General features: G+C 38.8%; 1 protein-coding gene across 2 annotated transcripts in view; it reads left to right on the forward strand.

Moving 5' to 3' along the window:
- Positions 1 to 22386, forward strand: part of LOC124606936 (ubiquitin carboxyl-terminal hydrolase 10-like) — a 138472-nt gene that overhangs the window by 110533 nt on the left and 5553 nt on the right. For both annotated transcript variants that reach the window (XM_047139051.1, XM_047139052.1), the window contains one exon: positions 1986 to 2045. In XM_047139051.1, coding sequence (XP_046995007.1) covers positions 1986 to 2045 — 60 coding nt within the window. The remainder of the gene's footprint in view (positions 1 to 1985; positions 2046 to 22386) is intronic.

A 22386-nucleotide genomic window follows, 5' to 3' on the forward strand; every position in this document is an offset into this window, starting at 1 on the left:
CAACAAGGGGTGCAAGCCTTCTCCATGAAAAACATGACCACACCATAACATCTCCACCTCCGAATTTTACTATTGGCAGTACATGCGCCGGCAGATGACGTTCACTGGTCGTTCACCATACCCATACCCTGCCATCGGATCGCCACATTGTGTACCGTTATTCGTCACTCCACACAATGTTTTTCCACTGTTCAATCGCCCACTGTTTTTGCTCCTTACATCAAGCGAGGCGTCGTTTGGCATTTACTGGTGTGATGTCTGGCTTATGAGCAGCTGCTTGACCATGAAATCCAAGTTTTCTCACCTCCCGCCTAATTGTCATAGTACTTCTGTAGATCCTGATGCTGTTTGGAATACCAGTGTAATGGTCTGGATATATGTCTGCCTATTACACACTGTCGGTGGTCTGTCAGTCAACAGACGAGGTCGACGTGTATGCTTTTGTACTGTATGTGTCCCTTGACGTTTCCTCTTCGCTATCACATCAGAAAAAACGGACCTAGGGTTGTTTAGGAGTGTGGAAATCTCGCATACAGACCTATGACACAAGTGACACCCAATCACCTGACCACGTTCGAAGTTCATGAGTTCTGCGGATTGCCCCATCCTGCTCTCTCACAATGTCTAATGACTAGTGAGGTCGCTGATATGTAGTACCTGACAGGAGTATCTGGATACTTTTGATCACATAGTGTATGTTTTGTAGTTTTAAAGATTAACCTTTTCATGCTGACCCCATGTGGAATCAGCTGGCGAATTCTTTTGAATATGTGGGCATTACATCTATGGGAGATTGAACTGCATGATTCATGTTGCTATTTAGGCAATGTAATGAAGTGCAATGTGTTTCTGAAATTTGTTCAGGTATTTGTGTCCTGGTCATATAAATGGAACACAAAGGTTTAAATTACATACATACCAGATCTGGAATTGTCGCTTCCTGCTCGGTAATTGCTTTGTAAATATAAATATTTAGCTTTTCGTGGTAAACCAGTTCATTGTCGAATTCACTTGGATTTGTTAGCATTACTCCAATTGATGCCTGAACTGCATGACACAGCTTGTATTCCAAGCAACATGATAAAATGCAAGAGACATCTCCCACTGTCTTCTGACTTCCACACATACACATAGACGTACTAAAATTATATGTGATAAATTCAAGTCATGGATATTAAAACTGCAACACCATGAAGGCAGCATGCAAGAAATGGCCAGTTGACATGTTTTTATTTGAGAATGATTAGCATTTCAGTGTAGCTTAATGGGATAGTTGGAGGAGTAAAGCCATCTAACATCTATATATAACAAAAGCTCATGCAGTGTATTTCTTAGGCACAGTTGCATTTGAACATTGTGTGATATTGCTATGCCACATGTAAGAATGAATAGAACCTACCAGTGTGTTGGAATTTGACAGCTGCCTGTTTAGACTCTGGTTTATCATTCTGTGATACTGTTGCTTGAGCTACTTTTCTTACTTTTAATGCAAGTGGCTGTGCCTTATCTTCAAGGTCTCGATGACATTGTCTTTCAACAGTATATTGCAAGTCTGTTGCCCTTGCTGTGATAGCCCATATTAATACAGTGACTGTTCGCACATTCTCCAGATTTGGCCCGCACATTCTCCAGATTTGGCCCCCAACTGATACATATCATAAGTTGCTGAGAGAGTGGCATGCTACTGCCCAAAGCTTTTATCATTTAATGAGATTATATTGTAAATATTAATTACAAATCTGTTTGAAGATACTTTGTAACATTATGTTCCTTCTTTTCTCTAACAGGAGGTAACAGGATCTTTCTGTTTCTAATTTCTTGCCATGTAAAGACTGTTGATGTTAGTGATGGGATTCATGTTTCCTTATACTCCACAAATTTTTGTTTCTGTTTTCTTTACCTGTATCCTTTCTGCCCATCACATAACTGTCCTTCCACATAGATTTCGAGAAAAATTAGTAAATTATCACTTACTTTTATTTCAGAGTTGATGTCCTCACACAAGAAGGGCAACGCAAAGCAGAAGCAGTATAAATTGTTTGCTGGTGAGTACCTCTTAATATATGACTTCTTACAAGGCCACAAAAAGAAAATATGGGGAATTCAAGTACTAATGCACTTTTGGGTTTTCTGGGTCTTTGATTAAATAAAATTCTCATTTCTCTAGCTACATTATCACAAAAAAGCTCTGAAATCTGTGTTGTATAAATGTTAGTATCAGATTATTTTGCCATGAGCTGGGATCAACTTCGAGTAGCAGAATTTTACAGGTCAGTTTAAGTTCAAAAGTTGTCGTAGATTCACAGCCTAATGACTCTGAGAAATAACAGATTTTGTTTCGTGCAAATAAGAGTTGAAAAGGATTAAAGAAAAAAGAATTTAGTAGGCCATCACTGCTGAATGTAGAAATATTTTTTGTTTTAGTCTGTCAAGTTGGTTGTAGGAGATTATTGGCAATGTAAATAATGATGATAATTATTTCCAGAAGAATTGTTGAAGATGATTTATAATTAATGTCAGTGTTTCAAGGTATTTCAAACATACTTAGCAGCAGAGTAAGAAAGGAAAACTTGAACTATTTGCAGTCAACAGTTAAGTATATTGATTTCAACAGCAGCCAGTAGCGAATAAACATATCTTAACAGAAATGCTCTGTTAGGCTTTAATAATTCATATTGACTTTTCAACCAGTGAACATCTGCTCTAACTACTATGAAACTGCACGCACATTGATGAACAGAAGTAGTGCTAATATGTAAGTCAGTTTGCAAAATCAAGCTTATTAGCTAAATTGTGTTAACGGTGGTTCGTCGATTGTGTGCTGGGTGTGACACCCAGGCCAGATCTTATTTCACCTTTCAGTTCTCTGTGTCGAAAGTTTCTTTAGCATTGAATAACAGTGGTGAAAATTGAAACTTTTGTCTACACTGAAATTCATGACCAACAATCAGGAATACAGTGAAACTCCTTTTTTATATTTTCTGCAGCTTAGACTTAAAAAACGCAAAACTGAGGAAAATGTTAAAACATCCAAAATACAAGCAAAAACATGTGTAATTGACAAATATGATTAACACTGTATAAGTGAAGGAAATCAAATGTACAATACGGTGTTTATACAATAATTTGTGCTAACGAATGTCATGAGTTCTTAAAAAACAACCATGTATGTGTAACAGCAAGTAAAAACACGTCAAAAAATGGAAATAGGTATCGGGGTACTAGGAAACATTTTCAGACATGCTGCAACCACAAATTGTATGTCAAGACATGCATTTCTGAGAGATCTTTCCTTTGTGCATACCCAGAAAAAAGCAAAAGTATATGAACATGATGAATTAAACTGAAAATTGTGAATTACAGTGAAATGCGCCTGATTCTTAATGTGTGGGGGTGTGTGTTCACCTTCTGTACCCAATAGCAGTGCAGCACTCTAGTGATGCGAGAGCAGTGACCTCTAGTGTATTGCTTTAAGCATTTCCTTGTTCATTGTGCTGAGTGGTCAAAGTGGTGCATTCTGCCGTTTTACCAATTTGCACTTCGAACTCATCGTTTGTTGTAGTGTAAGCACAGAAGGTTTCGTAAAAGCAAGCATATACACCCAAGTTTTCCTTCCCATATGGTGTATTTACTTATATAAAATAAAGTGAAGCATGTTGTGATTTCAGTGTTTCTCTGTCCCTGCAATCTCTCACGCTTATAACAATCTGTCTGCACAACTATTCGCTGAATTTTTCCTTTTAATTGTGTTGGTGCACACGGCAAATGGAGTAGTCTACATTCCCTGCAGTCCATAGAGGCATAATACATTCCAGATTCTGTCCACAGGCTCCAAGCAGAACTACTGTGAGGAAGGTTAATGTGTGGTAACAAAGGGCATATGAGATATAACTATATAAATGAAACCTAAGTGGAAGCTGTGCTCACTCCTTTTGCTATACACTGATAACATCAGCTGTACAGTACTTTGGAACAAGCCGTGAAGTAAGCTTGCTGTTTATCACTATGTGCTAGAAGTCACTGCATTAGTGTAATTTCACCATGTAGGCTATAAATTTTTGCTGTTTTTTGAGGTGAACATAAAATGAAAGAACCCTCAAAACTGTCTTTTTTAAGGTATAATTTGTTGCGATGACTCAGTTACCTAGTAGGTCATTAGTGAAAGTGATAGTCATTCGTCGTGTACTCAACAGTATTACTAGTGGCAAGAACCACCTTTTTTCCTAATAGGTCTATTATATACGCAAAATTTTGAAATTTGTTTGTTTATGGGTTTGCAATTTGGTTATGTCAGTTGATGATAATAGTGTTTAAAATAGGTTCATAGTAGGAGGAGAATGAAATTCTCGCACCGACTTTGATTTATAGCTTCCGTGCCTCTCATACTGTATAATCCAATAACTTAGGAATTTTGAATGCTTCATAGGCTAAGGTCTGTAAATTTATTACATGTGTTGGTGTAGTGTTATGTGGTATGGTGTGGTGTGATGGCTGTGCTGGCTGTTGTGTGATGTAACAAGTTACAAGGGGGGGGGGGGGGGATCGGACGCGCGGATGCGAGGGACGTTGAGCACGTCCCAAGTGTCCTCCGATCGGTCCACTGCTGTGACCTCCCTGGGTACTGCCTGCACTGAGGTTGACCCCTCACCTGTGATCGAGTGGGAGATCATTCCAAAGTCTGGCAGGCAGCAAAAAACTTTTGTGGGGCTGATCGTAGGGCCTCCCCCGTTTGACGAACAGGTTTCGGGTGTTATCTGTGGCTGATGATGTCTCTGAGCCGGATGCAGTTGTCCACCCAGTTCCAGAGGAAGCTTGTCGGCCAGCAAGGTCTGGGCATTCATAGAGGGTGGGTTTGCTGGTAGTTGGGAGCTCCAACACTAGGCGCGTAATGGGGCCCCTTAGGAACATGGCTGCCAAGGAGGGGAAGGAAGCCAGTGTGCACTCTGTGTGCATTCCGGCGGGGAGTCATTCTGGATGTGGAAAGGGTGCTTCTGGATGCCATGAAGAGTACAGGGTGCAGCCAACTGCAGATGGTGGCTCATATCGGTACCAATGACGTGTGTCGCTTTGGATCAGAGCAGATTCTGTCTGGTTTTGGGCGTCTAGTGGACACACACACACACACACACACACACACACACACACACACACACACACACACACACACACACAAATATTAAATGAGGTGATGCTGAGGGATTGGGTTAGGAAATGAGACACTTAAAGATGTAGATGAGTTTTGCCATTTGGGGAGCAAAATAACTGATGATTATTGAAGTAGAGACGATATAAAATGTAGACTGACAATGGCAAGGAAAACATTTCTGAAGACGAGAACTTTGTTTACATCAAGTATAGATTTAAGTGCCAGGAAGTCGTTTCTGGAAGTATTTGTATGGAGTGTAGCCGTGTATGGAAGTGAAACATGGACGATAAATAGTTTAGACAAGAAGAGACTATAAGCTTTTGAGATGTGGTGCTACAGAAGAATGCTGTGAGGGTAGGTCACATATCTAATGAGAAGGTAATGTGTAGAATTGGGGAGGAGTTTGTGGCACAATTTGAGTAGAAGAAGGGATGGGTTGGTAGGACATGTTCTGAGGCGTCAAGGGATCACCAAGTTGGTATTGGAGGGCAACATGGAGGTTAAAAATCATAGAGGAAGACCAAGAGATGAATACACTAAGCAGATTCAGAAGGATGTAGGTTGCAGTAGGTACTTGGAGATGAAGCAGCTTGCACAAGATGGAGTATCATGGAGAGCTGCATCAAACCAGTCTCTGGACTGAAGACTGCAACAACAACATCCAAAATTTTAGTCTTTTTTAACTTCTTTTTGACTTTTAGAAGCATGTGTTTTCTTCAGAAGAAATGTTGGAAAAGAGCCCCGTTTATTGATGTTGAAGGTTTATTTTGATCTGTTTAAATTCTTTTAATTTACTGTTCTGCCAGTAATCAACAGTTAATACATTCAGACTACTTGCTTCCCTACGAACAACCTTGTAGACCATATTGTACCGCTTTTTATATCTGTTGCTCCACCCATTAGATGTGGAGAAATCCTTGATTGTAAGTATATTGGCCACATTCAGCATAAGACAAGGCACATGCCATCCAGTTCTTTGGAATTTCTTCCAGCTCTGCATGTTTTCAAAAACTTCACCATTTTTTGCATTTGGCACACTTTTATTTGCACTTTCAAAATTAAGTATTTGTTTTCAACAGTAGTATTCAGTGTGGCTACAAGTATTGCTAAAATCAGTGCTAGTGCAATACGTTTAGTGATGAACCTCAACTTTCTCGAATCTTTTCTTCCATTAAAAGAGCCTTCTGATCTCTCTCCATAATATTCTCAATCTTAAAACTGTGACAGAGTAGTCTATTATTGACATCTTCAATTTTTTGGTCCTGTCCTCCTCAGTTGCGCGTAATACTACGGTATGTTGATGATTTTCACTTATGGACCGTCTGACAGCAACTGAATAAAACACAATTTTAGTGCCATACGCGTTTCGCCTTTATTTTCTGCAAGGCATCATCAGTGGCAGGTTGCGTAGACAGTTTCTACATATTACGCTCCTGTTGCATTTTTGGTCTTGTTCGTCTTCCTATGAGCGCCAATTTGCTGTTTTTTCTGCATTCCACAGCACTATGCACTGAACGCTTTTATTAATGCAATTAATAAAAGCGTTCAGTGCATAGTGCTGTGGAATGCAGAAAAAACAGCAAATTGGCGCTCATAGGAAGACGAACAAGACCAAAAATGCAACAGGAGCGTAATATGTAGAAACTGTCTACGCAACCTGCCACTGATGATGCCTTGCAGAAAATAAAGGCGAAACGCGTATGGCACTAAAATTGTGTTTTATTCAGTTGCTGTCAGACGGTCCATAAGTGAAAATCATCAACATACCGTAGTCTATTATTCTATTTGATAAACAGCTAACAAAATAGCTTGTTGTTTGTAAGCATAAGAGCTACCAACTATGCTACACAAATTGACTGACTGTAGGGTGGTTGATAGGAGTAGCTGTGACAGTTGAAATTGAATAGCTCGATTGATATTGAATGCTTTCTTGAGTCGATCAGCCCAGATAACCTTAGTTAGCAGATGGCACAGTTGTTTGTTTCTGTGTAACGTAAATGAAACTACATTGAAGAGCCAAAGAAACTGGTACACCTGTCTAATATAATGTAGGGCTCCTGCGAGCATGCAGAAGCGCCACAACACGACATGGCGTGGACTCAACTAATGTCTGAAATAGTGCTGGAGGGAACTGACACCGTGAATCCTGCAGGGCTGTCCATAAATCCATGAGAGTATGAGGGGTTTGAGAGCTCTTTTGAACAGCACATTACAAGGCATTCCAGATATGCTCAATAATGTTTGTGTCTGGGGAGTTTGGTGGCCAGTGGAAGTGTTTAAACTCAGAAGAGTATTCCTGGCACCACTCTGTAGCAATTCTGGACATGTGGGGTGTCACATTGTCCTGCTGGAATTGCCCAAGTCGGTTGGAATGCACAATGGACGTGCATGGATGCAGGTGGTCTGACAGGATGCTTACTTACGTGACACCTATCAGAGTCATATCTAGGTATAACAAAGGACCGATATCACTCCAACTATACATGCCCACACCATTACAAAGCCTCCACCAGCTGGAACATTCCCCTGCTGACATGCAGGGTCCATGGATTCATTAGGTTGTCTCCGTACCCGTCCATCCGCTCGATACATTTTGAAACAAGACACATCCAATCAGGCACCATGTTTCCATTCGTCAACAGTCAGCTGGTGTTGACGGGCCCAGGCTAGGAGTAAAGATTTGTGTTGTACAGTCATCAAGGGTACACAAGTGGGCCTTAAGAAGCATCAGAAACAAGTGAATGTCTGTCAGAAGTCATATGTCTTGACCTCTATTGAAGCATTTACTACTGTGAGGCACCAAGCAGAGTCTTCTTGGAATCAATGATTAAAGTCCACTGTAAACAATCACACAGTCAAATTTATCTGTGGTTGCTTTGAGTTGTCATAAGTATATTACTGACAGTTGCAGTGGGCTAGGCACAGCAACTTTGTGTGTCTTTATCTCAGCCACCTGCGTAATGTGGTTTTGTAAATGTCCCTATGGCAACACCTCAGTTTTGTCACAGCTACGGTTTTGGCTGCAGCCATTGGTGATTCGCAGTTGACAGGTGGCAACAGCACAGGGAGCTGTCAAGAATCTTCTTATGCCATCTTGATTATAGTTTCTCAAATTATTTGCAGTTTGTGGCTTTGTTTTATATATTGGTCAGATATAGACCATGTTTGATGTGTGTGAGAGAAATTTTGGTGGACGACTGATTTCACAAGCTGTTGCACATTGTTTGCATGAAGTTTGCCTTGCATGTTTAATGATAAAAAGTTTTTATTAAAGATAAGCATTTCCACAATTGTGGAAACTACGATGAAAAGAGTATATGGATAAAAATAATAGAGAACTGGCAGTTACATAAATGGGAGAGGTATTGAATCTTTCCAAGACTCATATTATGCAGGAAGATGTTAAGAAGAAAATAAATAGTCTGTGCACAACATACAAGTGGCAGTGCAAAATAAATAAATTAAAGTTCACAATTAAGTTAATGTTATCATCAGGTTTAAGTGTAATATTTATTTTATTAGATTTCATGGGTATATGTACATCTCAATTTCAACTATTCCCCAGACCAACGGTTTCTTCTTCTTCTTCATACACAGTGCTAATGTCAATGAAAAAAATGGCTTGTCTGCATTGCTAGCTGTGCCCATTAGTATCAAGATACTTCATGACGTGCACATAGCATGACAACTGCTTCAAAAATGATGTTAAATTGGACAAACTTTGTTGATATTTCTACATGCTTGTTCGACAAATACATAGGTAGAATACAGATGATTTGATAAACGAGCATTTTGCTATCAGAGGGGCCGTAATAGATACTGTTAGGTTGGAAGTGGTAGGCAACAATAGCACTAGTGATTTGAATTGTTCTGGTTTCTAGTGACTAACACTGATGCAGAGCTATAAAATTGGGAGCACAGGGTGTAGTGTTTGTAAACATAACTTGAAGCCAATCCTATGTCAGCATCTTAATATGTGAAAGCCAAGTTGGTTCCCCTCCCCCCTTCCCCATGCATGTGGTTTCATTAAGTGTAAATTGCAGGAAAATTATAAAAGCCTGAACACAAAAGTTGGTGCTGATGAATGTTTCAAACATTGGAAGTTTGGTGGGATGGATAGTAAAATGTTACACACAGCAGAGTTATACTACATAACACAGAATGAAGTGTGCGTGCTTGAGAAAACTGTATTATTATGAGTCCAAACATGAATCCTTGGCTGTTAGTAAGAAATAGTAGTCTTGTAGACATTCTGACGGTAGTTCACTGTAAGAAATCTGTGCTATTGTCTTTGCTGTTTGATGCTAATCAATCTTACTTGTGAAGATTGATTATAAAAGGTTGTATAAATGTGTTCCTGTGAATCTCTCTAATTATGCTCACAAGGAGATGGCACGAGCGTGGGGCCGGGGATTTGTCCGAAATTTTGTGTGGTGAAAGAGGACCCGTAACACCTCACGTGGTTAAAATATTTGGACGCACTACTTGGAAAATCCCGGGAAAAATCGATCCAAAGTTTCTTAGGTGCCTTATGAGTATAAAATGTTAGTCCATTGCCGAGCCGCCCTCTGGCCTAGGTGTTTAGGGCTCGGACTCTTACGTCAGAGGCTCAGGTTCTATTCCTCCTCTGGCACTTTTTTTTTCTTCTGTTTCACTTTCTTTTGTTATTCCACCAATTATTCAGAAAGTTTCCCAAACCTACATTATCTTTAACAAGTTAGTTACATTATTGAATAAAAATTATTTTCTTTTTGTCCAACAACACAATTCGTGGCGGTGGGTTTTCCATTTTTCATTGTAAAGTATATGAGGAGAATCATTGGGTTTTTAATCAGAATAACAAATTCGATTGGGAAACATTCAATTTTTATACATATAATAATTATAAACAAGAACCGCAGTGGTATTATCGTAAAAACAAACAAAGCAATAATTTTTGCGACATCTTGCGCAACATATAAAAGCGGATTTTTTACAATTACAGGGTGTTTGCAGTAAATTTGTACAAAAATATGCCCCATTAACATTTACGAAAATGTTTTGAGTTTCTTATAATTTTGAGGCAAACCAGGCATATTGATGAATCATGTCTCAGGATATTGTTGACGATAACTGATGGTGAATTATAGAATGAATTTTTATACAGTCTTCCCGGGAATTAATTTCACGATTCTCCTGTAACAATGCACTGCAGTTTTGCAAGCAACAGAAGAAAAAAAAGTGCTAGAGGAGGAATCGAACCCCAGACCTCTGGCGTAAGGGTCTGACCGCTAACCAGGTAGGCCAGACGGTCGCTCGGCAATAAGAAACTTTGGATTGATTTTTCTCGGGATTTTCCGAGTAGTGCGTCCTAAAATTTTAACCATGTGAGGTGTTAGGGGTCCTCTTTCACCACACAAAATTTCGGACAAATCCCAGACCCCACGGTCGTGCCGTCTCCTTGTCAGCCTGCAGTTTTTCTACAGTTCTAACAAATGCTCTCCATGTAGTTGATTGTGGGGTTATTGACTGTTTTATGTGTAAGTGTCTCAACATATGCATTGTTCTTTCCCCAAATATTTTATTTTCTCTAACCTAGTACCCAGTACATAGGCTTCTTTGGATTGCCAAGAACTAGCAGTTCCCCTGTACTTTGTGATGTAATCCCCTGTACTTTGTGATGTAATATGTGATGATTGCTTTTTTAGTATTATTAGTTCAGGCTTCGCTGATTGACATGAACTGGCTGAGCAGCATTGCCAGTGACAGAAATTATCTGTATAGGGTGGTATGCCAATATTTATTTTTAAAAACACCTCTCACTGTACATCTATTTAGAATGTTTATTTTCAAAATTCTAGTGTCTGTGCTTGAAAAATAGGTTTTCTGTTTGGAATAAAGTCAGTTTCTGTTGGTCCATCACATACCACAATAATTCAGTAATTTATACCAATTTGAATTTTCAGTCCATGTTCTTGTTACTTTATAACATTCCGTTTTGCATTATTCTTTTTCATCCGTGTAATAACAATATAATGAAAAGGTAGGATGCTTCTCCTGTAAAGGTGACACTTCAAGTCGCAGACAGGCACAATGAAAAGACAGTTACATATGAGCTTCGGGCAAAGCAAGTTGCATTGTCAGAAGTGGCCCGAGAGAGAGAGAGAGAGAGAGAGAGAGAGAGAGAGAGAGAGAGTGTGTATGGTGTTTCTCAGTGGTTTTATTTTTATTTATTTTTTTTTTCTCCTGAAGAAGGGTTTGGCCAAAAGCCCCTATGTAACAGTCTTCTTGTTGTCCCTGTCTGCAATTTTCACCTTTACGGTGAGTATGGTATCCTTTTCATAAAACTGTTCATATTCCAACATGGACTTTCATCAGTGTAATAAATTCAAGATCTACCAGCTGACTTGACCTCGTCCTCTGTTATCAAAATGTAAACCTCCAAGCTGTTGTGTTATTGTGGAAAATAATTAGTTTTCTCATCATTTATTTTTCATCTTAAGCATAAATGCTGAATGCTGTATGTCATGAAACATTTTCACAGATGTGTCCATGTCACCTCATCCTTTTTTTTTTAATTGTGTCACTTGCCTGGTTGCTTGAAAACAAGTGAACCCATGACTTGAATCGATGCAGTAGCATTTGCAAGAAATGCTGTGCACTGTTTTAAGCCCAGTACCGTATGTTTCTGTGGTTTTTCTCCAGGCCTGTGGCAACACCAGGGCATTTATTTTAACATTTAACTCTCTGATACTTCAAGAGTATATCAGAGCTGGGTTTATCTGCCTCTATTAGAACTTGTATACCATACCTTATGAGAGTATTAAATGCCAAACATTTCTATATAACTCTTGGTGACTTCCTAAGACTCTTAAATAGCCTCTGTGCTAACGTAAAATTTACCATGGAGTAGTAAAGGACAGACAGCTATCGTTCCTAGATGTGCTGGTCACAAGGAATGGTGAAAACTTGGGACACAGCATGTATCAACAACCAACACACACCGATACCTGCACAAACTGTCAAATCACCAACCAAACCAGGAGAGAGGCATGATCAATAACCTCCTAATGCGAGCAAGACAAATATGTGAACCAGAGCACCTCAGATGCGAGATGCAACACATGGACAGTGTTCTGAGAAGCAATGGGTGCTCCTCCAGTTTTGTTTGAATTTTGCATTTTATTTGAATTTCGCAAGAAGTATATGCGAATTTTGCCAAAAATAGGTGCTACATTTGCGAATCCCTTGCTGTTATGAATAGCTTGTTGAGACAGATATGTAGTTAAATGGAAGAAACCCTGCTTGGTCTTTCTACTGTATATAGCTGCTTATAGTTTTGATTGAGGAAGAATCATTTTGTCTTACACAACCTGACAGTACAGGAAGCTTTTTTAAACAGGTAGCACCTTGTAGGGATCTTTGTAGTCATTGAAAAGGTAACGACACAACTTGGATGTACAACACAACATAACTGGAGTTTCCATGAAAGATTGCAATATAATCGAAATCTCTCATGCAGAGTGGTCATTCCGTAACCTGTAGGAGTCATGCTCTCAGGCAATTTTATACAGATGAATGATGGCCCCAAGGGTAGTATTTTTTCATCCACTTTACCATTGATGTAAACAGCACACTGTGAAGAGTCAAGTGAAGATTTATTTGTGTTGACAATTTTACGATTTATTGCAAATCCTTCTGTTGTGCAGGATGATTGATACTATTGATGCTTCAGACACACTTAAGGATTGAGGACAAAAGACACATTTTAAATTTTTGGCAGATAAACACACTGTGATTATTTTAATCATAGGTCACATTTTTAATGACCCAGAACTGCTTTTTAATGTGCCTCATATTTGCTCAGTGTCTTGCATGACTACCACACTTGTGGGACCTTATCAGCAAAAGGTTTTAGGCATTTTAGTGTCTTAGTGGAAAGGTCTGGTTACAGACAGATCCAGTCTGTAAAAATTATGTGAAACATTCACAGATACTATAGACTATGCTCATAGTATTTGTGGCTAATCTCAAGATCCGTGCCAAAAACCGAGCGAGGTGGCGCAGTGGTTAGTACACTGGACTCGCATTCAGGAGGACGACAGTTCAATCCCGTCTCCGGCCGTCCTGATTTAGGTTTTCCGTGATTTCCCTAAATCGCTTCAGGCAAATGCCGGGGAGGTTCCTTTGAAAGAGCACGGCCGATTTCCTTCCACATCCTTCCCTCACCAGAGCTTGCGCTCTGTCTCTAATGACCTCATTGTCGACGGGACGTTAAACACTAATCTCCTCCCCCCCTCCTCCCTCTGTGCCAAAAGATGTTATATGAAGTACACTGTGTGATCATCAGACAGGCAACAGGGACTGCACAGAGAACAAGCCCTAATCCTAGCCCCTGTTGAAGCTAATGAGCCATCAGTTTCTATCCAATTAAGGCTCCTGACCATGCAGTATGCCTTCAGTGCTAAGCCGTTCAATAATGTCCATCATCATTGCTAACACATTAGCAGAGTGATTATTCCTGAAATGCCCATAAACCACAAAGCTCTTGAGGATTAGAACAAAACAGCTATGAGTAGAGAACGAAGCATAGGAAATTTACTGTACCACCCTTTAGTCGCAGGCCACCCGTAGAAATAACACAGTATGAGCAGACACTAGCAACACTGGGACATATAGGAGAGAAAGCAATGCTGAACAATGTGAGCTTAACTGTGTAGACAAGACAGAGCCTAAGATAAACGGCATAATCTGTGTATTCAGAAATGATGGTCAATCCGGGCACAACAATGACGCGTAAGCTTGGATGTTAATTTTATCTCACCACAGATCACACTATGTATCACTACAATGGTGCAGTGTACTGAAGGATAGCCACACTTACTATTTTGATGGTATAATGGGGCTAGTGGTAGCTACCGTAATTTATTAATATTGACCTTAATACCGCATCTGACTCGTTGGGTATCACTAGCTTTGAAAGGTTAACTACCACCAAAGCTAATCTCTGTTAAATGAAAAATACTATGCAAAAGAGTATATGATGGATAGCAATCAGATATTCCTCTTTATTACTTGCAGCGTAAAACTAAAATCTTCCAGTGTATGAATTGACAATATGATGACACTCTTTGCAGAGCAACGGTGTAACCAAAATATGCCACCACTGCAACATTAATAAATATTGGCTGTCTCACCCGCAGATTCCATTTAAATACTTTCCCCCCCAAAGCTTCAAAGTATCAGGTAAACTCATCCAATCATTATGTCATTAAGACTTTTGTGTAAACTAAAGTATATGTTCAACTTCCAAAGATATAATTTAATCTTTACATATGAGTCGTTGGTAGTCAACAATAATGTCTACATGTAACGTCTCGCTGCGGCAAGATCATTGGTTAAATCGACTTATGACACGTTAAAAGGGTAAACTATCTTTCCCTTTGCATAAACCACATTAATATCTTTCCTCTCATTGCAAATTAATAAATTTAAATTATTGTTTCAGTTTTTTGAGGATTAAGATCTCTGAACTTATTTCGCCACAGTGCCAACCTTTTTCTTTACATATCTGTGATTTCTCTTTAATGCTTAACTATATGGGCAAATTAATCGTCTGCGTTAATATTGAACTTTATTTTCCTATATCTTTCCGGTAATAATTCAGGGATAAATGATACTGAGGATTTGTTTTTATAGTTTAAAGCAGAAAATCCCTGTCTTTATTGCCTGTTAGTATTTTGTGTACAGGTATGTCGGCATATTTTGTTACGAATGCTGGTTAACTACACAAAACAGCCCTGAGTGGAAACGTAATAATAAAAATATCAAAGCTGAGTGTCACAGTCACTTTTAAACTGTGTGAACTTTAAATAGAACACAAATCTTACCACTTCAGATGTTGACTTACTGCGAACCCACTAATATTTAAATACTTGAGACAATTAGCATGCACTCAATAAAATGGTTCTTGTTTTGTCGTTTAGGGACCGTGGGAAAAGATGCTAAATAAAGATCGTATGTGCAGGTATCTGATTACTTCCTATTGGTTCTCAATATTACATTAACAATGTAGGACGTCTGTTCTCACAACAAAAATTACGCTTTCAGCGTATCTCTACAGAATTTCCAATATTTATTGCAATAAACAATGCTGGTGCTGAAGTCATAAAATATACCCTAACACAAAATTGCAAAGGCACTGTTCCTAAGTGCTTGCTTTCTATTCCACAACGAAAATACACCAACGCATTACCACTATGCCCTTAGTGTGTACTATAATCGACTTCACAAAATCAACTTACAACTTCAAGTGATAATGTCTCCTCTTCCACAACCCAATGGAAAATCTACAACTAAATGAAACACAGTGCACCTGCAAATGCTTGACTATCAAGAAACCCAACGTTCAACCACTGTGCCCACACAAAATTAACAGACAGGAGAAACCAATCTCAGAATTCTGTTAATTGTAGCCTCAACTGCTACTACCCAAAAAATTTGGTTCTGCCACAAATTTATCTTCTGCTTATCCCTCCACACGATGAGCTTAAATTCTACCCAAATTGGAGAAACAATTTCTTTCTCCCACAAGCCCATATTATTTTCAGGGTATCTACTTAAATGACTTAAGAGTTGCTTTGAACTCTCCCAAGTCTAAGCCCTGTAGCTGCCTAACTTATTGCGATCCGATCCTATCATTGCAACTTGCTTATAAGACCAACTAAAATTCTTTAAGGGACAAGCGAAGAACCAATTACAGCGAACAAATGTCATGTTAATTCTCTCTTCAACAATAGGGGTTTCTTCTTAGTGGCCACTGGCGTAATGTTCTAGAGGCTAGTACTCCGTAGTGTAATCTTTGCCACATGCCGCGCTCTGCAATTGGCTGAGCGCAGTAAACTCACTAACTTGACTAGGATCTGCTTTTCATGTACATTTTAATACACACACTTAAGAAAACTTTACAAACTCCCAGTTCTTAAAAAAAGTCAACTATGGTAATAAGTTGAGGTGATAACATTTGGTAATGTGCTGTAAATGTGGCACATTGCAGAGATATGAAGGTTATCTCTGTGTTAGAGCAAGGATACACCTTGGCTGATTGAGAGACCCAGCATAAATTTTAACTTGGTTATGTTCAGTAAATTGAATTCATCATTTTTTTTTTTTTTTTCTATCAGCACACATTCCTTTGTGTTTTAGATGAGCTTTCTTATGACATTGTGGTTACTTCCAAGCAAGGATATGTAGTTGGCTGCTTAATAGTTTTCCCACATAACATACTAAGAATTCGTCTATCGCTAGAATTCAGCATCTCCATTGTGGAGTTTTATGTGATCTTGATGGCTCTGATTAGCAGATCAGATGTGTTGATATGAAGACTGAACTTCATTATGTTGTTGGAGGCTAAGAAGCAGCAGACAGGAACATGTGGAAAATTATACATAAATTTATAGTGGTGTACCTATTTAAAATAGAGCAGGAGCAACTATTTTGCTAAGTGAGACATGGAGGAGCAGAACAACAGCTTACAGTTGGGTAAATGAAAGAATTGTAACAAGCATTGTTTAATATAGCTGCAGGATGTATGATGATTATATCAGTGTATGCCCCCGAAGGAGGACAAGTAGTGAACCTGATGAATTTTACAAGAGCCTGCAAAATGTCATAGATTCCATGAATAAGAGTTACTATATTGCCATAGGAAGAGAGAGAAATGCTAGAACAGGATGACAGTCCATTTGACCTTATTGGAATACATAGAGAAACAGCAATTAATCAGAATGGGGGGAAAAATGTTATGAGACTTTGTGAACTTTAATTCATTGTGAATTGAAAATATCTAATTTAAAATAGAGATATTACATATTTACCAGGGCATCCCTCAGATGTAGATCAGTAACTATTTATTAGCAAAAGAAAATTATTCCATGATGCGAGAGTGGTGAGAGGAACAGGTATGAACTCAGACCATTCCCAAGTAAGAGAGAGTTATGTATAAAACTAGATAGGCAAGAACAGCACACCAAAAGAAAGCTTCAAATGAAATAATATGGAAAACTGATTTATTAGGAAATCCTGGCATCAGTCATATATAAGATTATATGCAGGAAAGGAATCTCAGTACAAACATTGAATTAGACTGGTAGAAACCAACTCAGATGATTGGAAAGGTAGCTTAGCAAACCCAGTGGAAAACAAATAAATACAAGCAAAAAGTGACTTACTATTTGGAATAAAGAATTAAAAAACAGCCGATGGAAGAAGGAGCTATAATTACAATGGTTCATGACAAAAATTCCTCAGATAGTGGAAGATTATGAAACACACAGAAAGGAACAAAGAAATTAATAAGAGCTGCACATGATAAAAAACCAAGAAGAATGGGATGTGGCAAGTTTACATCCTCTACATAGAGAATACTGGATGAATTTCTGTAAAAAATTTGTGGCCCGAATAAGAGCAATAGGAGAACAAGGAAGCAGAAGAAATGAAAAGATGTCTTTCAGAATTCTGTACAATGGAATTTAAGAAACTTCAGGAGATATTACAAAGCTGTCAAAACTAAATTGCCCTGGAAACCATAAACAGCTAAGTATAAGTTTATAAAACGCTAGCAGCAAAGGAAACAGGGGCCTGGCGAAAGTCTTTATCAAATGCCACCTTAACAACTTATGTGTACCTAACCTACCCCAATTGTCCAATCAGCGAAAGGGGACCTACAGTTTAATGTTGAATCCATGCAACTGCTGTTCCGGAAGTGAAAGCCAGGTTAAAAAGAAGCCTGAAAAACCTGTGGTCTGTCAGAGATTTGATCTTGTGACTCCTTGATTCCAGGTGCACACTTCACAGCTAGATCACCAGGCTAAACATGTAGATTAATAATTCATTTATAAGTTTTGATGAGTAAGTTTTTGAGTACCAAAACATGTGATGTGTATGGCTGTATCTTTTGATTGCATTGACTTAGAGGCTTAAATTATGTGTACCCAGGGGCCATAGACCTTGGTTTTTGACATAAATTGATACCTGTACTCATTCCTGAGAAAAAGGGAGTTTTAAAAGTGTTCTGTGATGTAATTACAAGTTAACAATTTTTTGATTTTTCCACCCTTTACTTGTACTGTTAAATCTTGATTGTTGCCAAATTTTATGATTCCAGATAAATGGAAAGTATCATGTAGGTTTTGATGAGTGAGTTAGCAAATTTTAAAATGGTGGTATAAATACCTGTATATTTACATTGCACTGGCTTAGAAGCTGAAATTTTTCACATCATCAAGAGACCATAGAACTTAGTATGTGACAAAAATTTCAAAATGATACCTCTACCTGTTCTTCAGAGAAAGAGGTTTCAACAGACGGACGACAGATGGTCAATGGTTTTCACAGATGGACAGCAAAGTGATCTAATAAGGGTTCTGTTTCTACTAATTGACATACTAAATCCCCCCCAAAAAAGAAGGAATAAAATTTAAAAACTTAATGGACTATAGTAAATCTTTTGATATTGTGCTCAAAGAAAAACAATGGGATATTATGGAAAAAAGTGGAATACCACTGCACCTTGATTGAAGTTGTCCGAAGTATATATAATCGCAGATAACTATAAAGTTAGAATCTGGAAATATTAATAAAAGGATTAGACAAGGTTTTAAAATTGCACTGATATTCTTTAAATTCATATTTAGGCGAGGGAATGGAAAGAATGCATTATGAAATTTAATATAGAGGTCTCTTCAAGGAAATAAATTTGATCAAAACTTTTATGTTTGCCCACTACCAGATTCTGTCATATGATTTGTAAAAGATAGTCACGCAAGTCAAGACGCAGACAGTGATTGCAGTGTTGCTGGTTCCAAGTGACAGTTGGGGTATGCATGCATATGTGCTGTGCAATTGAATAAAGCACAAATCCTGCAAATTATGTCTTTGGCTTATTATGTATAATTTGTCGCTTACCCCGACAATCGGTGATGACAACAAATGGAATAGAAATTCATTAAATAAGCGTGATCACATTTATAATGCTTGGATTGACTATGACGTTCACAGTGGAGAGCTCAGAACATTACTGAAAGCTCATTGGCTGTTGGTGAATGTTTGATGTAAATGTGCAGAACAAGCGTAAACTTGACCGTCGTTGTTCCTGACTCCAAATATAGTTGCGGGTAATGAAGATAACTTACTATATGAACTGCAGTAAACACAATTTAAGCTTATTGACAAATAAAACCAAGTCCATTTCATTGCAGGTTTCTTTACCTTTAAGAAATAACCCATGGTCTAGAGGTAGCATCTTCGATTAGTAATCAAAACGTCCTTGGTCCTGGGTTCGAAACCCACCATTGCTTAAATTTTTATTAATTATCAGCACTTGGTGACTGAAGACTTCCAGCATAAGAAGTCACCCCCCCCCCCCTCCACCCTCCTGCCAACGGCCATGCCAAAGAGGGCGGAGGAGCAGACAGAGGTTCAGGACACACTCTTGTTCTTGGGGTGGGAAACTTCCCCTAAAGGGGCGAAGAATCAGCAATGATCAATGGCATGAGGATGCAGAAGGCAATGGAAGCCACTGCATTAAAGACACACATTGTGTATCCACAGGACATGTGGCCTGTAATTGAAAAACTATCATGATGATATCTCCATTTGCAAACGATTCCGGAATAGACCACCATTCGGATCTCTGGGAAGGGACTGCCAAAGGGAAGGTGACTATGAGAAAAAGGTTGAATAATCAACGAAAGGATAATGTTCTAAGAGTCAGGGCATTGAATGTTGGAAGCATGAGTGTGGGAGGGAAGCTAGAAAATCTGAAAAGGGAAATGCAGAGGCTCAGTCTAGATACAGTAATGGAATGGAAAGAAGACAAGGATTTCTGATCAACAGCAGCAGAAAATGGTATAAAGGGACTTGTGTTCATCACGAAGAGGAACGTAGGGCAGAGAGTGTGTTACTGTGAACAGTTCAGTGATAGGGTTGTTCTTATCAGAATCGACAACAATAGTTCAGATGTACATGCCGACATGGCAAGCTGAATCTGAAGAGAGAGATGGAGTATATGAGGGTATTGAAAGGGTAATAAAGAATTTAAAGGAATATGAAAACCTAATAGCCATTGAGGATTAGAATGCAGTTGTAGGGAAGGAGAAGAAGAATAGGTTACAGGAGAATATGAATGTGGGACAAGAAATGAGAGAGGAGAAAGATTTAGTTCTACAATAAATTTCAGCGAGTAATAGCAATTATGCTGTTCAAGAATCATAAGTGGAGGTGGTATACTTCAAAAAGGCTGGGTGATATGGAAAGATTTTATTTAGTGTACATCATGGTCAGACAGAGATCCAAAATCAGATATGGATTGCAAGGCGTACCCAGAAGCAAATATTGACCCATATCGGGGAGGAAGAGTAGGTTGAAGTTAAAGAGATTAGTCAGCAAGAATCAATACGCAAAGAAGAGCGGTACAGAAGTACTAAGGAATTATGGGATACACTTGAAGTTCTCTAAGGCTATTGGATACAGCAATAAGGAATAGCTCAGTAGGCAGTACAGTTGAAGAGAAATGGGCATCTCTAAAAAGGGTAATCACACGAGTTGGAAAGAAAAACGTAGGTACAAAGAAGGCAACTGCGAAGAAACCAAGGGTAACAGAAGACACACTTCAGTTCATTGATGAGAGAAGTAAGTACAAAGATGTTCAGGGAAATTCAGGAATACGGAAACACAAGTCGTTGAGGAGTAAAATAAATAGGAAGTGTAGGGAAACTTAAGGCAAAATGGCTGCCAGTGGAATGAGCAGTCTGAAGTATAGAATGTTGAATGAGAGTAAATCAAAGAAAGGCTAAAGTAATGAGGAGTAGGCCTACCAGAGATGAGAACACCAAGAAACTTATCAGGATTTATGATCTTGAAGAAAAAAAAAATTCTACTACCTAGGCCTCAAAATAACCAATGGACAGGGCAAGGGCATCAAAAGCAGACTAGCACTGGTAAAAAGGGCATTCCTTACCAAGAGAAGTCTACTAGTAACAAACATAGGCCTTAATTCGAGGAAGAAATTTCTGAGAACGTATGTATGGAGCACAGCATTGCATGGTAGTGAAAGATGGACTTTGGGAAAACTGGAATGGAAGAGAATAGAAGCGTTTGAGATGTGGTGCTGCAAAAGAATGTTGACAGTTAGGTGGACTGATAAGGTAAGTTATGAGGCGGTTCAACCCATAACAGAGAGGAAAGGAATATGTGGACAAACCCTCTAACAAGAAGGGACACTATGATAAGAGAGCTGTAGAGGGCAAAAACTGTAGAGGAAGACAGAGATTGGAATACATCGAGAAAATAATTGAGCACGTTGGTTGCCAATACTGCTCTGAGAGGCTGGCACAGGAGAGGAATTTGTGGCGAGCAACATCAAACCAGTCAGAGGACTGATGACTCAAAAAAATGTAAACTCATATCAGGAAACAAAATTATTGAACAAGGTAACACTTTAATTAACGTTTTTGGTCTGTTACTTATTACATGTTGGCATAGTGGATATTGAAAAAAGATTGAGAGATTCATTATGATGTGTGTGGCACCATCAAAAGAAAGTGCAGGTGAAAAGTACAAAAGGACACCATGCCAAAATTTTCTAGAGTTATGACAAAATCTTTTGGACTGTATGAAAGTGGAGTTTAAACTCTAGAATCTGTTTAAACTCTAGAATCTGTAGTAGAATTCAAGCAGCTGAGGTGAGATTTCTGAGAACAGTCTAGGACCGAGTAACAAGAAGAGCCAGCTTAAAAGATTAGACCATCTGAAAGAATGTAGGTATTTAAGTGAAGAGGAATACAGACAAAAATTAAAGAACCTGTAGGAAGAATGGGTTATCAGTGTATTCCAAAACAAAACAACTGCTACAATACACCCCTAAAGGAAGAAGTAACATTGATTAACTCAAGAAAGACGAAATGGACCAAAGAGGAGGGGACTCTCCCATTTGTACCAACTTCAGGAGAATGTATCAAACAGAAAACCTTGTCCTGAACATACTCTTGTTACCTACACAGAAGCAGTATAAAGAGGTGTCATTCTGTTGAGTACCAAGACGTCTGAATTTGCAGTATCAAGATTGCGCTTATAACAGCCAAGAAATCTTGTAATGAGATATTAGTGATATCCTGCCAGGTCCCCATACAGTAAGACTTCTCACTGGGGAGGACAGTTATGGGTATGTGGGAAGAGAGTGGCTGGAAACTAATGGATGTAAG

Source organism: Schistocerca americana, chromosome 3 (genome assembly GCF_021461395.2).
Source record: "Schistocerca americana isolate TAMUIC-IGC-003095 chromosome 3, iqSchAmer2.1, whole genome shotgun sequence".
Taxonomy (NCBI): Eukaryota; Metazoa; Arthropoda; class Insecta; order Orthoptera; family Acrididae; genus Schistocerca; species Schistocerca americana.